At 42.2% G+C, this 19,757-nt stretch overlaps 1 protein-coding gene across 2 annotated transcripts in view; it reads left to right on the forward strand.

The window, feature by feature from the left end:
* The window catches only part of SGCD (sarcoglycan delta), a 910,180-nt gene that overhangs the window by 793,716 nt on the left and 96,707 nt on the right, over positions 1-19,757 (forward strand). For both annotated transcript variants that reach the window (XM_057312282.1, XM_026510846.4), the window contains one exon: positions 18,676-18,748. In XM_057312282.1, the coding sequence (XP_057168265.1) occupies positions 18,676-18,748 (73 nt within the window). The remainder of the gene's footprint in view (positions 1-18,675; positions 18,749-19,757) is intronic.

A 19,757-nucleotide genomic window follows, 5' to 3' on the forward strand; every position in this document is an offset into this window, starting at 1 on the left:
AGGGAAGAATCAACTGGCATCAGATTAGTATTGATGAACTGTCACTTGGATTGACGAAGCCGCACAAGATACGCTTAGCAAGTGCCCAGACCAAGCTATAAAGCTCTGCAGATTTGGGTTTTGACACTTGCTTTTTTCCCCCACCTCTAAAAGATAATCAGTTCGACATTTAAGAACATACTCTTTGGCACTGAATAATTCAGACCTCATGGTCACCGTTTTTTTGTTGTTGTTGTTTTTCCCCGTGTGACATCGGCACTGTTTATGGGAATAGAGGGAAAAGCTATAAAAGGCTCGCACAATGTGCTTGCCCCTGGACTGTTAAACAGAGAGAGAGAGATGCTAAATGCCCTCCAAGCTGTCTTAGACCAATTCAGCCCGGAAGGCCACTTGAGCGCATTTGCCTTCACAACTCTTGTCTGATACTGAAAATCGACTGGCTTCTCTTGCCCTGTGGATTTCCATTTCATATTGAGCAGGCGTTTGAAGTGGAGTCATATAGGAATAATGATCTCTTGCAAAAGACAGCCTTGTTTGTGGGCTCCAGAGAGTGCTTCTCCTTGCTTTCATGATGTGGAGTGGTAGGGACAGTCATGACACAGACTTCTCCACCCCAGAGGAAAAGCATGCATTATTCAGGGTGCTTCCAATTATAAGTGACAGAAAGCAAAATGAATCAGGGTTAAGGAAAGTATTTTTTTTTTTTAAAAAAGAAGAAAAAAGGGTACTTGCTCACTCATATCATTAAAAATTCCAGATAGGGCCAACTCTGATGCTTTTGACCTCTCAGGCTGGTCACAGGGTTTCTTCTCGGGCAGCTCCTTAGGAGACAGTATCTCAAGGGAGAGACATAACACCCTTGTCCAGACATACATAGCCGTCACTGGGGGGAGAGAGGTGATGGGCCCTGCCTGGGTAACATGCTGTCGGAGCAAACACTCTTTCTGGGGAATCAGATATTCTCATTGGCCACCCTGGGTCCATTCCCTTCCGTATGACTGTGGGGTGTGGGGGGAGAAACATGATTCTCAGTCCTGGTAGATTGACCCAAAGCAAATAATTGTTCTAGTATCAAAACAAGAGTGAGGGGATGTTAAAGAGGCAAAGACATTGTCACCATTCAACTTTTTTCCGTTGCCTCACACACAGGTGGAATATCTTCTCTTGAAATTCTTTCTTCAGACTTTGTTTCGTGCTTAAGTCTCAATGATTTGCAGTGACAAAGAACACGGGTGAAAATGAAACTTCCATTTTTCTTTTTTAATTGCCCTTGTCTTTTCTCCATAGCCTCTATTGCCTAACGCTGGTTGAGTACCAAGTCAGGGTTTGGTGCCTGTTATAAAACACTGAAGCCAAAGGGCAGTAAGATTGTTATAGTTGCCATGGCTTGGATTTAATGTAGTAAAGTAAGTGAACTAGAATGTCTCCACCACCATTCACCACCATTCCCCACCATTCGCGAATGAAGAACCACCTCCCCTCTTCAAAGAGGCCAGGCTCACTTCAGGCTGTCAAGTGTTCTGAGATCTGTGTGAGGGAAGCTCCCAGAACGCAGGTGTTACCCCTGTACCTCACAGGCCCTGTGACCTCTTTTTTCTCTGCTCCGCTCACTCACATTTTCTCATGGAGATGCTCTTTCTTGCATACCTTTCAACATGGCTGCCAGCCCTACATTTCTATTTGAAGGTTAAAAATGTAAGCCAGGGGAGTGGTTCGTCTAGTTTCTTATCACAGGTCGATTAGTAATTCGCTTTGTAACAGCAGGTAAGTCATTACTTGGCCTCCTATGCCTCCTATTTCTCAACCATAGGTTGTCATGATGGTCCGTTAAGTGTGAGTTGTTACTGGCTAGTACCTGTCATTCACTGAGACTGTCCTCTGAATTGCTTGGTTTCAGTTTTCAAGCTAGAATCTGATTGGTCAGGTGTGGACAGGTGGCAGTTCAAACAGAAGCTCCTAGACAACCCCTCAGCAGAGAATTGGCTGTAACCAACCATCACTACTCCTTGGTGGTCTTTTCCTGGGGGAGGAGATTTTTAGAATGACTTAGTTCCCAAGCTCACGATGGAAGAAATAACATGTTCAGCAAGAAGTTGAGGATGTGCTCTGCAGCCGGATTTGCCGAAATTCCCATCCGGGTTCCCATAGTCACTCTCTGTCCTCTGAAAACGGGGGGATAATAATAGCATGTGCCTCACATGGGCTCACTGAGAATTAAATGAGTTAATCCATGTGAAGGGCTTAGGAAAATGCCTGGCAAATAGTAAGCACTTAATAGATATCAGCCAATGAAATGACTTTAATTCCCTCAATGTGACTCCGAACTCCCACAAGAGTCTGGTAGGAAATTCTATCTCCATCAGAGTGGGTTGCTTAAGAATCAAGAAAACACATATTGTGTCAAGAAAATATGTCTGTCTGTCTCTCTCTTTCAAATAAATAAATAAAATCTTTTTTAAAAGGGGGGGGAGGGAGCACCTGGGTGGCTCAGTCAGTTAAGCATCTACCTTCAGCTCAGGTCATGATCTCAGGGTCCTGGTATCAAGCCCCATATTGGGCTCCCTGCTCAGTGGGAGGCCTCTCCCTCTCCTACTCCCTCTGCTTATGCACTCTCTCTCTGTCAAATAAATAAAATCTAGAAAGAAAGAAAGAAAGAAAGAAAGAAAGAAAGAAAGAAAGAAAGAAAGAAAGAAAGAGAAAGAAAGAAAGAAAGAAAGAAAGAAAGAAAGAAAGAAAGAAAGAAAGAAAGAAAGAAAGAAAGAAAGAAAGAAGAGAGAAGAAAGAAAATATGGGCAAGACTCTTCAAACTTGGTCCATTAAGATCCCCTCTGCTATCCTCATTTTTCCAGCTTGTGTGATCTATTGAAAGGATGTCAACTCTCAACTTGCATGCCATGGAAAGGGCCCAGGAATCTTTGCTGAGGCTGTGGACTCCTGTGCCAGAGGTCCTGCCTTCCAGGGGCATGACACAGCTGTGGCCTCTGAGAGTTTGCCACCTCCCTAGGGATGACTCTGGTCCTCAAAGGACCTAAGGACCTTACATCTCACAATTATTCTAAATCAGGGGCAAAATCTGCCTCTTCTCTTGGCATCCCTCCAAGGCACTCTTCTCTTTCCCCTTCCTGGGAGAGTAGCCAGCACACTCTCCACTAGGATTAGGCCTTCACCAAGGGCAGGAATAGCTGTTGATTTAGGCAACTCTGCTTTTGATCTGCTGAAAACCTTCCATCATGTAACTTATATGCATCTTGCTAAGTGAAAGAAGCCAAACCCAAAATTCTCTACAGAATGATTCCATTTATAATGATATTCTGGAAAAGGCATTACTGTGGGACCTGAGAACAGTAGGAGCCAAGAGTAAGGGCATGAGGGAGAGATTGACTACAGAAGGTCAGTGCAAGTGAAGTGAGTTTTCAAAGTGCTAAAATTGTGCTGTGTTTGCTCATGGCAGTAGATACGTGACTGTGTGTATTTGTCAAAACTTAACAGAACTACGTACCATAAATAGTACTTTTTACTTTATGGAAACAAACAAGCATCAAAGATATGCAGAGGGTCTGGCTCTCTGCTTGAAGTTGAGGAGAGAGAAAAATATGGAGAGAACAGGGGTACCTGGCTGCTCAGTTGGTTAAGCATCTGACTTTGGCTCAGGTCATGATCTCAGGGTCCTGGGATTGAGTCCTGCACTGGGCTTTCTGAGCTTCTGAGCTCCTCCCTCTCCCTCGGCCTGCCTCTCCGCCTGCTTGTGCACGTGCTTTCTCTGTCAAATAAAGAAATAATGAAATAAATAAAATGGGGAGAACAGACACAAATCAATGTCTTTAAAAATTATGAAGCCACAGGGGCGCCTGGGTGGCACCGTGGTTAAGCGTCTGCCTTCGGCTCAGGGCATGAGCCTGGAATTCTGGGATCGAGCCCCACATCAGGCTCCTTTGCTGGGAGCCTGCTTCTTCCTCTCCCATTCCCCCTGCTTGTGTTCCCTCTCTCGCTGGCTGGCTGTCTCTCTGTTGAATAAATAAATAAAATCTTAAAAAAAAAATTATGAAGCCACAGGCAAAGATAAAGAGGTGAACTACGCCTGACCATGTCACGATGAAATGTTGGGCTTTTTGCTGTAGGAAACAGGAACTTCACAAAGCTTGTAAACCAGACAGGAGACCTGGGACACTTGGGTTCTGGGAAGTTGCACCGACTGAAATAAATTGGAGAGGTTACAAGAGAACGGCTAGAAAGAAGGGAGACTCTACCACAGGGACCACGTAGTGACAGTCTTAACCATCTACTTGCCTGGACAGAGATGTATCAGGCTATCACAGTGGTGTAGCTGCTACTGATCAGCTCAGACCTCGGCCCTCTGGAAGCTTCTGCTTCATTCCACAGCTTTTCCTGCCTAAGTGGAATTGAATTCAAAACATCAAAGTTCATGCTCCTTGTCTAGAAAAGAACAAAGATTCCCATGACATGGTCCTTACGTTATGGTGAAGGCAACACGCACTCTATGAACCATCTCACGAGATAGAATGCGTGCTCATCCAGCATACCAGTTATGCATCATGGAAGCACAAAAGGAGGAGCAATTAGTAATAACTGAGAGGGGACCAGGGAAAGTTTTGTTATGGAGGAGACATTTGAGCTAGGCCTTAAAGAATTCGATACACTAAAAAGCAAACAAAAGTACTCTCTGGCTGAGAAGATGGAATAAGAAAACCCAACCCCACTCAGCAATCAATGAAAAGATACTTCATAGGAAGGTACAGTAAGAGTGGTTTCCAACTTCCGATCATTTGGCGTATGGCAGAAGAGTTCTAAGTGAAGAGTATGACCATCTCAGAGGTCCGTTTGCTTCTCTCTCCCTGTCTTGGGTGGAATGGTATTGAACCTTAGGCAGGGCTGAGTAACAGAATTCTCATAAAGTGGCTCAAATGAATAACTAGGGACTTGGTTTCCTCTCAGAAGAAGTCCAGTGAGGGGTGCCCGGGTGGCTCAGTCGATTAAGCATCTGCCTTCAGCTCAGGTCATGATCCTGGAGTCCCGGGATCAAGCCCCACGTGGGGCTCCCTGATATGGGGAGCCTTCTTCTCCCTCTCCCTCTGCCCCTCCCCACTGCTTGTGTTCTCTCTCTCTCAAATAAATAAATAAATAAAATATTTTTAAAAAATAAAAAGAAGAAGTCCAATGATGGATAATTGCTAGTGGCTTAGTGGTGTCTGGGTCAGCATATCTGAAATCCTCTTGGCCTTTGTCTCATAGTTGCAAGATGGCTGTCACAGCTGGAGATTATGTTGATAATCAGAAAGAAGAGTAGAACCAACCATATCTGTACCTTCCTATTAAAACAGTGGTAGCTCACCCGATGCCCCTCCCCAGGAGGCTTCTCCCTACATGTCATTAGACAAAACCGTGGCATAAGGGCCACCTAGCTTCAAGGGAGTCCGGGAAAGCAATTATTTAGCTGGGTACTTTGCTTGCATCAATAGTACCAACATTTTGTTGGCAGGGGAAATGGATGTTGATAAGTAATATGCTATCCATACAAGGAATAAGGTAAAAATCCTACCATCAAAATTACCCTTTAAGTCACCTGTGAAGGATGCCTATTTTGAGGCTTGCTTTCATAATAAGACTGTATTCTGAAATTAAAGCATTCAAGTGTTTTAAAGTGTCAAGACATGCAGTACTTTCATTAAGATTTCAACTTGCTGGGCCCCACTTTTCAAGTCCTCATCCTCTTCATCCCTCGTAAATGGCTTCATAAGTTCGTCCTATTATTTTTCAGACTGTGTTTCTCCATGGTCTTCAATTAATGTTTCAATTTCCTTTTCCGTCGGAAAGCATCACCCCCCACCTGCTTGGCTACAGGGACAGAGTGTTCCATGGGTTTTTCAATGACCAGGAAGCCCCTAAAATCATGTGTGTGTTGTTTTCTTAGGTCTCACCAGCATCCATGAAGTCTCAGAGTCCTGATTGCTCTCACAGTGGGAGAGACACTTGGAAACTGAGATCTTGCCTAAGGCAGCAGTGTATTCAGGGCTCCCATTTGACACTCACTCCCAGGTGGAAGGGCAGGTGGAACCAGTGCTGTCCTGACCTTGACCGTGCACAGTTTCTGTCTGTGCTGTCCTGCATCTCCCTGCCCTGTTGGCCTGATTCTGGCCACCTGTCCCTGGAGGGGTCCTGGAGGGGAATATGGGTAGAGTGCCACATTCATCCATTCCTGGGACACACAGTGGGTCGTCTTTGAGAACCCGGGGTCTCCGTCGTGCCCAGCTCCGCTGTTGTTGCTGGGCGGCCTCCCCCAGTGTGCCGCTTGTGCTCCAGTGTTCGTACACCGTCCGAACTCAGAGGCTGCCCGTTCCGGCGTCCCATCTCTGTGACACAAACCCAATGCGTTGAAGTTATTTGTTTTACTGTGTGGTTTTATTTACAATCAAAAATAGTGTAGTCATAAGACACTGAAATGCGGTTGCTTGCTGCTTGGATGATTCCTTTTATATTTTCCAGTTTGGGCTTAATGATACACCGAGCATGAGTTCTGGTCTATTGGTTTCTAAAGTAGAGTTTGTTTAATTAAACTATTTGTCTCTTCATATCATGCCAGAATATTTTTTCTACGTGAATCTTTAAATTGCTCTGTGGTTTCACATTCCACAAAAATTGATAAAACGTGCACCTTGATGGTATGGCCAGTTCAGTTAAATTGTTAGAGTATCTGAAAGGGGACACATCTTATTATGTTCTTCTCCATGGTTACCATTCAAATTATTGAATGATATTCTTCTGTCTTTCTGGCCTTATCTTTTATCCCTGTCATCAGCATCATCTATTATAATAAATAGTAGTATTATTCACTGAGCACTTCGATGTACTAAGCATGCATATGTAATATGTATGTAGTACTGTTATCATCCCCATTCCATGCTACATACACATATACATAATAATTTACTGTTATTATCCCCATTTCACAGAGCTGGAAACTGAGGCTAGAAGCTAAATAATCTGTCCAATGTCGTATTCCTCTACACAGTCTTCCTGTAAAACCCTGAACATATTACATTTTATTCAGTATACATGTCTACTAAAGTCCCCACTCTAGATGAACCCAAATATCCACGTTATGCATACCTGTGCCCAGGCACCTGAGCACATGCCCCTCTACCCAGCCTGTGCCGTAGAGCGACTGGTGTTCCTATAAAGTTTGGTTACTAACCAGAGCTGGATCTTTCAACTCTGATACCTAATATCCACTAACATTCAGCTGTTTCCTATGTAGTTCTTCTGTCATCACGTAGTGATGAGCACCGTGTGTTATACACAACTGATGAATCATTGAACACTACATCTAAAACTAATGATGTACTATATGTTGGCTAATTTAATTTAATTTTTTTAATAATAGTAACTCTTGCTTATAACCATTTTTTTCCCTTCCCACCTATCCCTGCCCACAAGAATCTACCTCCAGTTCTTCATAGAATGGCTTCTATGATATGAATGACCTCCATGTTGCTAAATTTCATGGACATTTAATTCATCTCCTACCCCTAAGCACTAATTAACATAGGTAACTCCTTCTGCTTTCTTGAAGGACTTTTTTCTCGTGGCTTCCTGTGTTACCCCATTCCGGGTCCTCTTCCTCCCTCTCTAGCCATTTCTTCAGTGTTCTTTGATAGTTCACCTTCCCGTACCCAACTGGAAATGTTGGAATCCTTTAAGATTCTGACTGTGGCTCTCTTTTTATGTCATTCTCACCATTTCTTGGATCATATCACCCATTTTCTTGGTTTCCATAATCACCTGTATTCCAAAAAATCTCTTTACCGGTGGTTTAGACCTCTGCCTTGAGTAATATACTTCTGTATCCCATTGCCTACATGAACATCTGAATCTGGAAACTCCATCGGTACCTTCAACTTCATGTAACTAATATTGAACTTGTGCTCTGCCCCCAAACCTGAGCATGCCTTACCCCCTTCACCCCCATGTCATCCTTACCACTACCTCCTCAGCAGTTCTCATGTTACCCTTGCCATTTTTCACATTATGAGTTACTTAGTTTAGGCCACCATCATTTCTTACCTGGCTGCTGAAATAGTCCCCTGATTTGCATGCATTTGCTCTCCATCCCCTATACTGCATTTGACAGAGTGTAGTCAGATCCTGTAACTATGGGGATTAGATTTGGTTGGAAATAACAGACAACCCAACAAACAGTGGCTTAAACAAGACAGGGGTTTATTTTTGTTATGTAATAATAACTCCGGAGGGATGCTCTGTAGGGTTTGCAGCAGAACAGTGTCATAAAAGGATCAAAATCCTTCAACCTTCTTCCTTTGCACACCTTCAGCACCGTAGCTCATACTCTCGTGGCCACACAGGGCTGCTGTGCCTCAAAGCATCACTTCTGTATTTCCGAGAAGGAAGACTCAAGAACAAAAAGCCTTCTTTGTTAGGCTTTGCTTTTTTATTTGGGAAGAAAATATCTCTCCAGACACTTGTACCAACATTTCGCTGGCCCAGGCTATCTCACAGAGCCACTTGATGCTGCAAAGGGAGTCTGAGAAGTTCAGCTGTTTGGGTTTCCAGCCTCCATGTAGACGAATGTGAGGGAGGATGCACTGTGCTTAAAATAGGGGCAGCTAGTTCATAGTATCAGCCACCATAGTATTTAAAAAAAACACATATCTGAGCATAATCATTCTCCTGTCTATATCCTCCCAATGGCTTCTTTTTCCTCTTAGGATAAAAATCTCAAACTTTGCCATGGCCTGAATGTTCCTACATGACTTTGCCCCTGACTACCTCGCCAACTTTTATCTTATGCCAGTATCATTCTTTCCACTCTAGCTACACACAGCTCCTTAAAAGCAGCAAGCCAGCTCTTGTGTCCTCCTTCCTGATGCCCTCTCTCCACCTGCCTCTGTCCAAACCATCTGTGTCGGACTAGCTCCTGCTCCATCCTGAGATCTCAAGTGCCTATCATTTCCCCAGAAAAGCTTGCAGGATCCCCCACGCTTGAGCAAGATGCCTGCTCAGAGCTCCGGCAGCTCCCTGTCCTAGTCAGAGCATTTACAACAGCATTTCTCAAGCTTTTTTTCAATATCACCCTTTTTTTTTTTTTTAAGATTTTTTATTTATTTATTTGACAGAGAGAGTCTGCCAACAAGAGAGGGAACACAAGCAGGGAAGTGGGAGAGGAAGAAGCAGGCTTCCCAGCGGAGCAGGGAACCTGATGCGGGGCTCGATCCCAGGACCCTGGGATCATACCCTGGGCAGAAGGCAGATGCTTAAGACTGAGCCACCCAGGCGCCCCTCAATATCACCCTTTTAAGGAGTCATTTCTGACTTTTTTTTTTTTTCCTAATCACTTCCCTGCCATGCAACTTAAGAATCACGGATGCACCGTGTGTCACCGTATACATTGTATGTATATCTGTGCTTGGTACTTAGAGGAAGATTTCTTGTGCCTTTAAGAACCAATTTTTGTACCCTTGGGAGCTACATCGCCCCCATTGAGAATACATGATTTACGATATTTGTCACTACAAAAGTCAGTTTAAATATGTTCTCTAGCATCTGTCTAGCCACTCTAAAGGTCCGTAAGGGCAGAGATCAGATCCTCACACTCAGTATTGCCTTAGTGCCGTGCCGGGGACATAGTAGGTGATTGTTAAATGTTTATAGGCAGTGAATGTTACACACTTAGAGTCGCTAGAGATTTTATAGATTTCTTGAAATTTTTATTTGTTAGCCCATAGAAAGTCTGAATCTGTTTTTCCCACAAAACCATTTATGGAGTAGGCCCTCCATAAATATTTGTTAAATGAATTAATTATCTGTACTTTCTGGTGAGGAGAATCTACCCTAATTCCTAAAAAGAAAATATTTGCTATGTATCCTGGAAACGACTTGTAATGACTACAAATGTTTTGCGTTAGCGATGTGTTAAATGCCACCGGCAACCAGGGAGACACAATGGGATTAAGTTACTTCAAGTGACTTTCCCCGCTCCAAATTTCTGTCTCGCATCTGTCTGTTGCTCGTGTCGGAGAGGTTTTCAGAAGCTGACAGCCACCTTCAAAGTGCTTAACCTTGAAATTTGTGAAAACTCTGCAACCTCGCTGATTACTCAGTGCATTTTAAGTCCTAGATTAGACATAACCCAGCTCACTTCCTTAAAAAGAATTTTTCACTGCACATTACCATTAGGAGAAAGCCGGTAATTCATGTTATGAAACAAATAGAAAACCACTGTTACTGAGGAATTTCCCGGGATCAGTGCTCTCACGGTACATTCTTATACCTATCAGGATAACATGCTACAGAGATTACTTTTCAGGAAAATAGGCCTCAGACATTAAAGAATATTTAAATATTAACATGTAACCATGTTCTCTAGCCTGGACGTAGAGAGGCAAAAACCCTATCTCGTGTGTTGAGAAAGCTTTTAACCAAGAGGAGATATATGAATGTGTGTTTAGCTAAAACTTCGGAGTAATTAGAAAATTATCTTACACAGAAGACAATGTTCATTATTCAAGAAATTACTACATCATTCATAAATTTTTTAAATACTGCTTGCTTATAAATACTTTGGGAAACTTAAAGTTTCTTTGTCACGTTTCCTACACCCTCATAAGAAAAATGTAGTCGGATTCAGAGCAGTTTCTTTCACTAAGTAAAGGCAATTTTAGTTGCAATTAAAATATCAAATGTGAAAAAAGCTGGTTTTCATTGGAGATGTATAAGGTTGCCATGGGCACCACTGACTTAGTATTAATCATTGGGCTTTGACCATCCATTTCAGCTCTTCCCCAGGGCCCTCTGGTACCCATTGTTCTTTCTTGTCCAGCATCCCCACATCCCATTGGCTTTCCACTTAAATATCTCCTAAACCCATCCATGTTTCTGCATCTGCACTGCCAGTTCTCTAGTCCAGCTTACCTCCATCCCTCTTCCTGCCCCACCTCATCTATCCTTGCCCTCCTCACATGCCTTTTCCATGACACAGTGTCTCAGTCAGCTGCTGCTGCTGTAACAGGCCACCATAGACTGGATGGCTTGACCAGTAGGAATTTCTCACTCTTCTGGAGGCTGGGAGCCTGAGATCAGGGTACCAGCGTGGTGGGGTTCCAATGATGATTAGAGCTTCAACATTCAAATTTAGGAGGATACAAACACGCAGACCATAACACGCTGGCGCAGTGATAGTTGAAAAATGCCAGTTTGGGGGCACCTGGGTGTCTCAGTCGGTTAAGCATCTGACTTCAGCTCAGGTCATGATCTTGGGGTCCTGGGATCTGGCTCTGCATCAGGCTCCCTGCTCAGTGGGGAGCCTGCTTCTCCCTCTCCTTCTGCCCCTGCCCTCTGCTCATGCTGTCTCTCTCTCTCTCTCTCACTGTCTCTCTCTCAAATAAATAAATAAATAAATAAATAAATAATAAAATCTTTAAAAAGAAAAGAAAAATGCCAATTGGATCATGCCAGATCCCTGCTTAAAACCTTCAACATAACCTACAAGGTTCTGAATTACCCAGGTCAACCCACCTCTCCAGTCTCATCCCATGCTGCTCACCATTTGCAAAATATGGTCTAGCCACACTGATCTTTATTAACTTCAACTTCCAACCCTGACGTCTTCATATTATCTTTTCTACTGCTACTTCCCCCTCTTAACTAGTTCATTCCTAATCACTTAACGAGTGTCAACAAAACCTCACTTTCTCCGGGAAACTCATGTGCCAGACCAGGATATGACCCTAAGTTGTATTGCTAAGACATTTCCTATTTCCTTTTAAGTCTTTATCACTATTTGTAACTATTATATATTTTTATTTGCGAGATTATTTAATAACTAATTATTTAAGCTGATATCATACACTACTAGAGTACACTACCCTCTTCTAGACTACGGACTCCATGTCTCTCTGGCTCACTTCTAGAGCCTCCTGCTCAAAACATATTTATTAAATACATTGGATGTTGGGTCCGACATCCTATCATGTTTCTCTCCTGGTCCATTGGGTTTATCCAACCAGGTTATCTGGAGGATTGTAAAACAGCAGCACTGGAAGCAGCCTTGTAGATCATCCCCACCCCCATTTTGTATAACAAACGGGGAAGTAAGACCAGAGGGCCAATTGCCAAAAGTCATATAATAAACTCCCAGAAAATCAGCACTCAAAATCAGGTCTTTGGTTTTTTAGTTCTCTGGTATTTCAAGAAATCAAATCATTCCTTCTCCTATGTTTCTGATCACTGTTTTTTAGATTGAAATCCTTGCTCTATTTTTTAATCTAATATTGGTATAAAAATATATCCTTATCAAGTAAAACACGGTTGTTGTTAAGGGTTGTGGTTGTCATGCAGGTTATATCTACCCAAGCAACATGAATTAGAACACTTAAAATGTTTTGACTTCAGTTAGTGGTGATTAGATATTTTAACTCTGCATTTTGAACCTGTTGAATATTTTGGTCCCATGATTGAAGCCCAAAGATGAGTTTTAGTCTATGTTCATTAATACAAAACATTAATCATAATTATGCCAATCTCAACGAATGTACATCAAGAAGGAACTTACCAGAGCAAACTCCATTAAGCTAGCTTAATTCCTTAATCAATGTTCTAAACAGCACACTTAAGCCATTTCTGACCTTTTGGAAAGTTTTTCTTGAAATTAGTGTCTGAAAGATCAGTTCTTCTCCATGCACACCAAAGATTTGATTCATCATCAGTTTTTCTGGCTCCAAGTTCCTATTCATAACTTCTAGCACAGTATTTCTTCCTTTGTGTCTAATGCTTCTCTCAAATCCAATTTTCTCGTAACACATTTTGCAGACATGAATCTGCCTTCCAGGATTTGGTTCATGGCTGTATTTAACACATACAGGTTTAGTCACTTTAGCGTTTATTTTTTATAAAATGGAATTTTATATTTTTATATAAAAACAAAAACCTGGTTCATAAGTTTTAAAGAGTTATGAACCAGGTTTTTGTTTTTTCAGTTAGTTTCATCTATAATAAATTTTGCTGTTGGCCGTTTTATCTGTGAGGTTTATTTTCTGGTGAGTAGTTCTTCCAATTAAATGCAGCTTGAATTGGACAAAAGTCGGTTTGCTTTTATTTGTTTCCTCCTTAAACACTGAGAGAATTTTTAGGATTTTTTTTTTTTTTTTTTTATTTCAGGGTTGCTCTTCTTTCCTGGTAAGAAGTGGAGGGGGGCTCAAACAGTCATCTGTTCAGATTGTTACCTGATGAAATTTTTGATTGAGGGGAAAACAGTTTAGCTCTGATACTTCTCATCCTATCTCTTACTTTACAGTTAAGGAAGTTAAGGGTTAGAGAAGAATTCTGATTTGCATGAGATCACAGAGATAGGACTGGATCTCAGGTCTCTTAACCTCCAGGACACTTTGAGGGAAAAGTCACCAAAGTTGAATATACTTTCCAGAGACAAGCTGGCATTTTGTTACTATGGCAATGGAGTGCATTTGAGATTTTTTGACAAGTTTACCCCCTGCCTGTACCACAAGGAAAAAAAAAAGAGCAGTGGAGCTAATCTTTATGGTGATTCAAAACACTTTAGATAGATCCTGTCACATGCTTTATAAGTTCCTAATTGATTGTGTGGAATTAAGTTATTGGGCAGAGAACCAGCTAATGGAAACACATTGACGAAATCATTTTTGAGGGACATTAATGGAACTTAAAATAAAACTGAAATGGCTTTATGGATTTTTCACTCAAACTGTTTATGAACATTTATTGCCAGCAAATTATATCGTGTCAAAAGAAGGAGTCAGTAGGTATGGCTGTAATAGAAACGTTTTTGAAATAATAAAATTGAGAATAATTTATTGACTTAGAATGGATAGGGGATAGGATGGGAGAATTCATCCTGATGAATGTTTGTCCACTCTGCAGCTTTTGGGAAAGTGAAAAATTGTGTGAAAATCAGAAGCCTGATAGGACTTAGAAAGAAATGGTATTTTTGAAAGTATTAATATCTTCTTTCATTGTGCATGTGAATTGTTTTTAGAAGAGAGGGGATGGGAGATTTGGCAAGTGTTACTTGAGGGTATAAACATTGATATTTGTTCGTATCTCATAAAAAGATGAGCAAGTAGGGAGTGATATGATCTGCCGAAAAGGATGGTCTAGAATAGTGGTCACAGGCATTGGTTCCAGAACCAAGACTGTTCAAATTCTGGCCTTCCCTCTTTGTTGCTCAACCATAGGAAGATTTCCTGACTTCCCTGAGTCTCAGATTCCACATCTATAACAACAGATACACATAGTCCCTACCCCATGGGGTTATTCTGATGGTCAAATTAAAACAGTTGCGATAGTTTCTAGTTCATAGTAAGTGCCTTAAATATGTTATTAAGAATCATAAAGGACTTGTATAAGAGGAGGAAAGAACAGGATTCATAAATATTTTAGTACTACTAGAAGTATTTTATTGACTATCGTCTGCTGATTACTATGTGCCAGAGATCTCACTCAGTCTCCCAAGACCCCTAGGAGATAAAGTTACTGTTCATATGCCTTCTTTTCAGAGAAGGAATCTGAGCATCTTAGCGATTGGGTTTCATGCCCAAGGACATGCAGATAATGAGAAATTGTTGTCCATTCCGCTGAGAAGTCATATCTATGAGCCTGTTTTTCCAGTATGGATGGCACATATGGGGCCCCATCGCAAAAGTCCATCAAAAACAAGGTCAGAGGGCATCAGGTGGATGGTGGGAGCTAAGGGAGCCTGAGTTCCTTGCCCTTCTCTTTCATCACCTGGCCAGAGCCTGTCCATCACCTACGTCCTCTAACTGTGAGAGCCCAGCCCCCTGGGTTTTGCTGGCTTGCCATTTTGCGGGTGCCACACTGCCTGGCATTCAGAGAAGAAGGGACTAGGGCATGATGGCTACCAGCGCGTCCTGGAGTCAGACGCCTGCATGTGAATCTCAGCTCAAGCCCTCACTAGCCGTGTGACCGTGAGCCCCGTGTGTTTCAGCACCACTTGTCTTGTAGGATAAGTAGCTTTCTTAGTCTGGGAAAGAAGCTACAAGCCTTAATCTTATTTTACTTTAAAGAAATATTTGTATTTAGCCCAAATGATATTCTTTTATTAACGTAACTCTTTTATTTTAAGAGATTAAAGTAGGTTGGATTTTGGACAGTCATTAAACAGGTCATGTAATACATGAGGCGTTTTATAACAGTAAATTAGTACTCCCATAGAAGTGGTAGGATCAACTAGAAATAAGTATAGTAGAAGTCTTCAGAACCTAAAATTGAATCTGTCTGTATTCTGTATATGACCTTGCCCCTGTTCACGTAGAGCCTAGGATCTTATTGAAGAGATGGGATGAATGTCTGTAGTGTGTGCTCAGTGCCACGTAAGTGTTATAGCTGTGTTACGGATATTTATTGAGAACGTGCTAAGCAATGGAGATAGGACAGAGAACAGGACACACTCCTCCAAGACACTGGGCAAATAGGATTGTCCATATGAGAAAGCTGAGGCCCCAAGTTCAGGTGTTCAAAAGAGACCATGGTCCTTCCACAAATGTAGAGCGAGTGCCTGTAGTGTATTGCATGACTTTATGTAACCCTTTTTATCCCCCTTGGAATTGCTTTAAAAGCGTGGCCAAGCTAGGGGCCAGGAGCTGCAATAGAGTAGTTCCTTTTTGAGCTTAGCACGGCCAGATGTTAAGTAGTAAGTGAGGTTTTGTCAGTGTATCTGAGAAATGGAGAAATAGGCTCAGCACAAACTGTGGATGGAAGAAAGAAAATGGTACAGGTTTCTAAGGCTCCTTTTACATAAGAAAATGTCATTCCTCATTCTTGGATAATTGGACTGAATCGATGCAATATATATCGTTACGTGTGTACATACTTCGCATAGTCGAAAGTTGTGAAATTGGTATCCTTTGGCTTCAGGGGCCTTATGAAATGATAGGAGGGTGCATGAGATATCAGTGAAACATAGAGCTTCACAACATTTTAATACCAGTTCAAATAATGGAGGTTGTCTATGAGCAGGACTACTTGCCATATGGGTAAGTCACACAATTAAGGCTGATTTCAAAAGAGGTAATGCTCTTTCTCCTGCAGTTCTCATACAATTCTTAGTAGAGGAAGGGGAGACATGAGCTGGGACTAAAGAGTATATACAACAGTATATAAACAGAAATAACTGCCCCGGCCTTAATCAGGTGTACAAGTATTCCTTTTAATCATTAAAAAAAAAAAAAAAAACAGGTACCAAAGGCTAAGAATAAGCATTCCTAAGAAATAGAAAGGGAAGGGATCTCAAAGGAAGCAGTGGCGACAGATGGGAGCTGTTTAGTAACAGGTTTGAGAGGGTACTGAGAGGTGGAGGCTGAGGCCGTGCTCTTGGGTCATGGACACTTGAGAGCCACATCCCAATGTGTTACTCATTGTCCTGTGACTTCTGCTGGCCTGTTTTACCCACTAGGCATCTTCCACGGTACCTTGGCTCCTCAAAGGATCACACAAATGTCGGAGATGTGGAATGCATGCTCTGCAAAACCGGAGTTGATGTATGGGTAACAAAAGCCTCATTACAGTCTATAATCCAACCCAATCTTACTCAGTGATTGTATTAGGTAGGGTTCTTCAGAAAAACAGAACCAATAGGCGTCTGCGTGTAGGAAGAGATTCATTATAAGAACTTGGCTCATGTCATTATAGAAGCTAAGAAGTCCCACGACCTGCTGTGTGTAAGATGGAGACCCAGGAAGGCTGGTGGCATAATTCAGAGTGAGTCCCAAGGCTAACTAGGAACGAGTGGAGTCGGGTATGGATTCCAGTCTGGGTCTACAGGCTTGAGAACAAGGGGTGCTGAGGGCAGGAGAAGATTGATCTCCCAACTCAAGCAATTAGGCAGGAAGGGCCCAATTCTTCCTTCCTCTGCCTCTTTGTTCTATTCAGGCCCTCAACGGGGCTAGCTGATGCCCACCCGCCCTGGGGAGCGCTAACGGCCCTGCTGCATCCCCTGAATCACATGCCACTCTCATCTGGAAACACTCTCACAGACACACCCAGCAATCACGTTTAGCCCAGTGTCTGGGTACCTCATGATCCAGGTCAAGCAGACACATAAAATTAACCACCACATTTATAAAGAACACAATAAAGCCTAAATCACAAGGGCAAATATATGCATAACAAAAGAACATTCTTATGAAATTCACATCAAAAAAGTTGTATTTAATGGAGACTATGGATACATTTTGATCTATTTGCCATGATGTGGTTTGGGGTCTTAAAAAGTAAAAGTGACTATGGGCAGAAAAAGATCTTCAGTGTTCCCGCACAAAATGTCTCTTGGCCTCGTGCTGTGGGTTGTCGCAGGGGATAATGGAGCCAGTACGCCTGAGGTACACGTGGTGGTGTCACTCAAAACATTAGCTTGGATTCATAGTTGTCATTCACCAGGACCTTCTTTTAAATGACCATACATAATGTTAAGTCGTGGCATTTATTTTCTGATTTTATTTGCAATAGTCTGTTACTCGTATCAAAGAGATTAAATACCTCCCCCCCTAAAAAAAAGAATGAGATACTTTTATGGTTGCTGCACAAGTTCATTTAACCAGACTCATCAGTGTGCTAGGATAAATCTGGACTTGGAATAACAGTGGTTAATGGAGGATTTCTAGACATGACAATGCAAGACGATTCTAGAAATTCGCCCATGAATGCAAGATGTTATTCTGCCCCTTTTTGTGGCATCAAAGAACAACACCAAAAAAGGTATAAAAATAAACACCTTTCCTTCCAAGTGCAGGATACTGCCTGGCTAAGTTTAATTGAAAAACTAATATCCAGTGCAATTGTCTGTGATAAACTGAGGCTGAAATGATTTGAAAACACTCTGGGAGCAGACAAATCAGATAATCACCATCTTTATGGCTGGGAAGGTTCAGCTGGTGATGACGAGTTGTAAAGATAAAAGCTTATTGCAAAGTCAAGAGCTAAATGTCTAGATTGGGTTGGGGATCGATGTTAAATGATACTCGAAGTGTAAAAGCAGTGAACGTCGAACGATCTCTCCTCGTGTTCTGTTTGTTTAACTCCTCAAGATAATAGTGTAGAACTTTATTTACGGAAAACTTGTTTCCTTAATGTCATTAGGCGGATACCTTACAGTGTTAGGGTGTCCTACGCCGTCCACCCCCAGCCTAGGTGCTGGATGTGTTCTGTGATTTGGGCCCTGCGCTTAATCAGAGGGCTTCAGCTGCTGCTTTCCAAAACATTTCCAGCTGGGTGATTATTAATAGTTGATGAGAGACAAGAGTTAGATGGTGCCATTTCTTAGGCGGCGGCGGCGGCTTCTTCTTCTTCTTCTTCTTCTTCTTCTTCTTCTTCTTCTTCTTCTTCTTTTTTAAATCAACATGGTATTTGCCTCGTGGCCTCACTCTGATCTCAGCAAGAACACTTTCAAAAGAAGTTCCTTGTTTTTTCAAAGGCCGTTTGCATGAGTTGATTCAGTGCTCCCCTATCAAGGAGCGAAAGCCAAGGGCAAAATATGCTCTTTGGGTTGTGTGAAGGATTCACCCTACACTTAGCTCTACTCGCTGTGCTGATTGTGCCCCCAGGTGACATGTCCAAAGTCTCCAACCTCTGTTTGCTTTTGTCTTTTGTTTACAGGAGCGGAGGGCACAGTGTTCCCTAAATCTATAGAGACACCTAATGTCAGGGCAGACCCCTTCAAGGAACTAAGGTAAACTTCCGACTATGGTTTGCTTTGCTTAGGGGCTATTTCCTGGGTCTGGGCAACTGGCTGATGATCCATTTTGAGTGTATGAAATGTAACAGCATCACAACGTGAATATACAAACTGGGAGAGATTAGAAAGGATGTGAAGATATGCTATATCCAAGAGAAAATTCTCTCTGAGAACTTAAGAAGATTGAGGGTTTGGAGGAGAAGGTTGCCAGCCTTGCAATTAGGAGATTCGGGATTCATTCATTCGCGGTGTTTGTTTCCTACTGTGTTTTGTGGTACCTAAAACCTAACCAGTTACACAACTAGTCAGTAATTGGTGATCAGCACAAAGAAAAATGGTACCTAAAAGAAACTGAACTCTAAACACTATACAGATTTTTGTGTGTCACAAGCTCTCCATCACGTGGACCGTGACGGTACTAGAACTGCTTTCTGTGGCTAATCTATGTAGTGGTGTTAATCTTCAAATATCCTTAATTGTGCTGCCTTTAGCAGAAAAAGGCTCTGAGATGCTGTGTACTTAGCACCAACAACTAAGGAAAACAAAAAAGAACAATAGATACATACAGACAAACAGAGGTAAAGATATGACCTAATAACCGTTCCAGCCACCAAAGAACCATCCCTGACTCCAAAAAGGAAACACATAAAAAATGGTATGTTGACACAAATATAGCCATATTTTTTGTTATATACTTATGATGCAGGCAGGCTGGGAGCCAGAGGGGGCTCTCGCAAGACCAGCTAAGAGGGTCCTTGGCTTCATGCAGGAGAGAAATCAAATGCAAGCCGGGAGAGTGAAAGCAGAATTTATTGAGTAGCGTGAGTGACAGACAGAAAATAGCAGATGGAATGGAGTGTCTGGGAGGCTCAGGAAGGAAAGGAGAAGGAGTTTCAATGTCACTTGGGGTTAGGGGCTTATATTGGAAAGGGCCCTAGGGTATGCGTGCCTCCAGGAATCCAGACGATGTGTCAGGTGAACAACAGGTGTCATTCCACAAATC

The sequence above is a fragment of the Ursus arctos genome, unplaced genomic scaffold (assembly GCF_023065955.2).
Source record: "Ursus arctos isolate Adak ecotype North America unplaced genomic scaffold, UrsArc2.0 scaffold_15, whole genome shotgun sequence".
NCBI classification, from domain to species: domain Eukaryota; kingdom Metazoa; phylum Chordata; class Mammalia; order Carnivora; family Ursidae; genus Ursus; species Ursus arctos.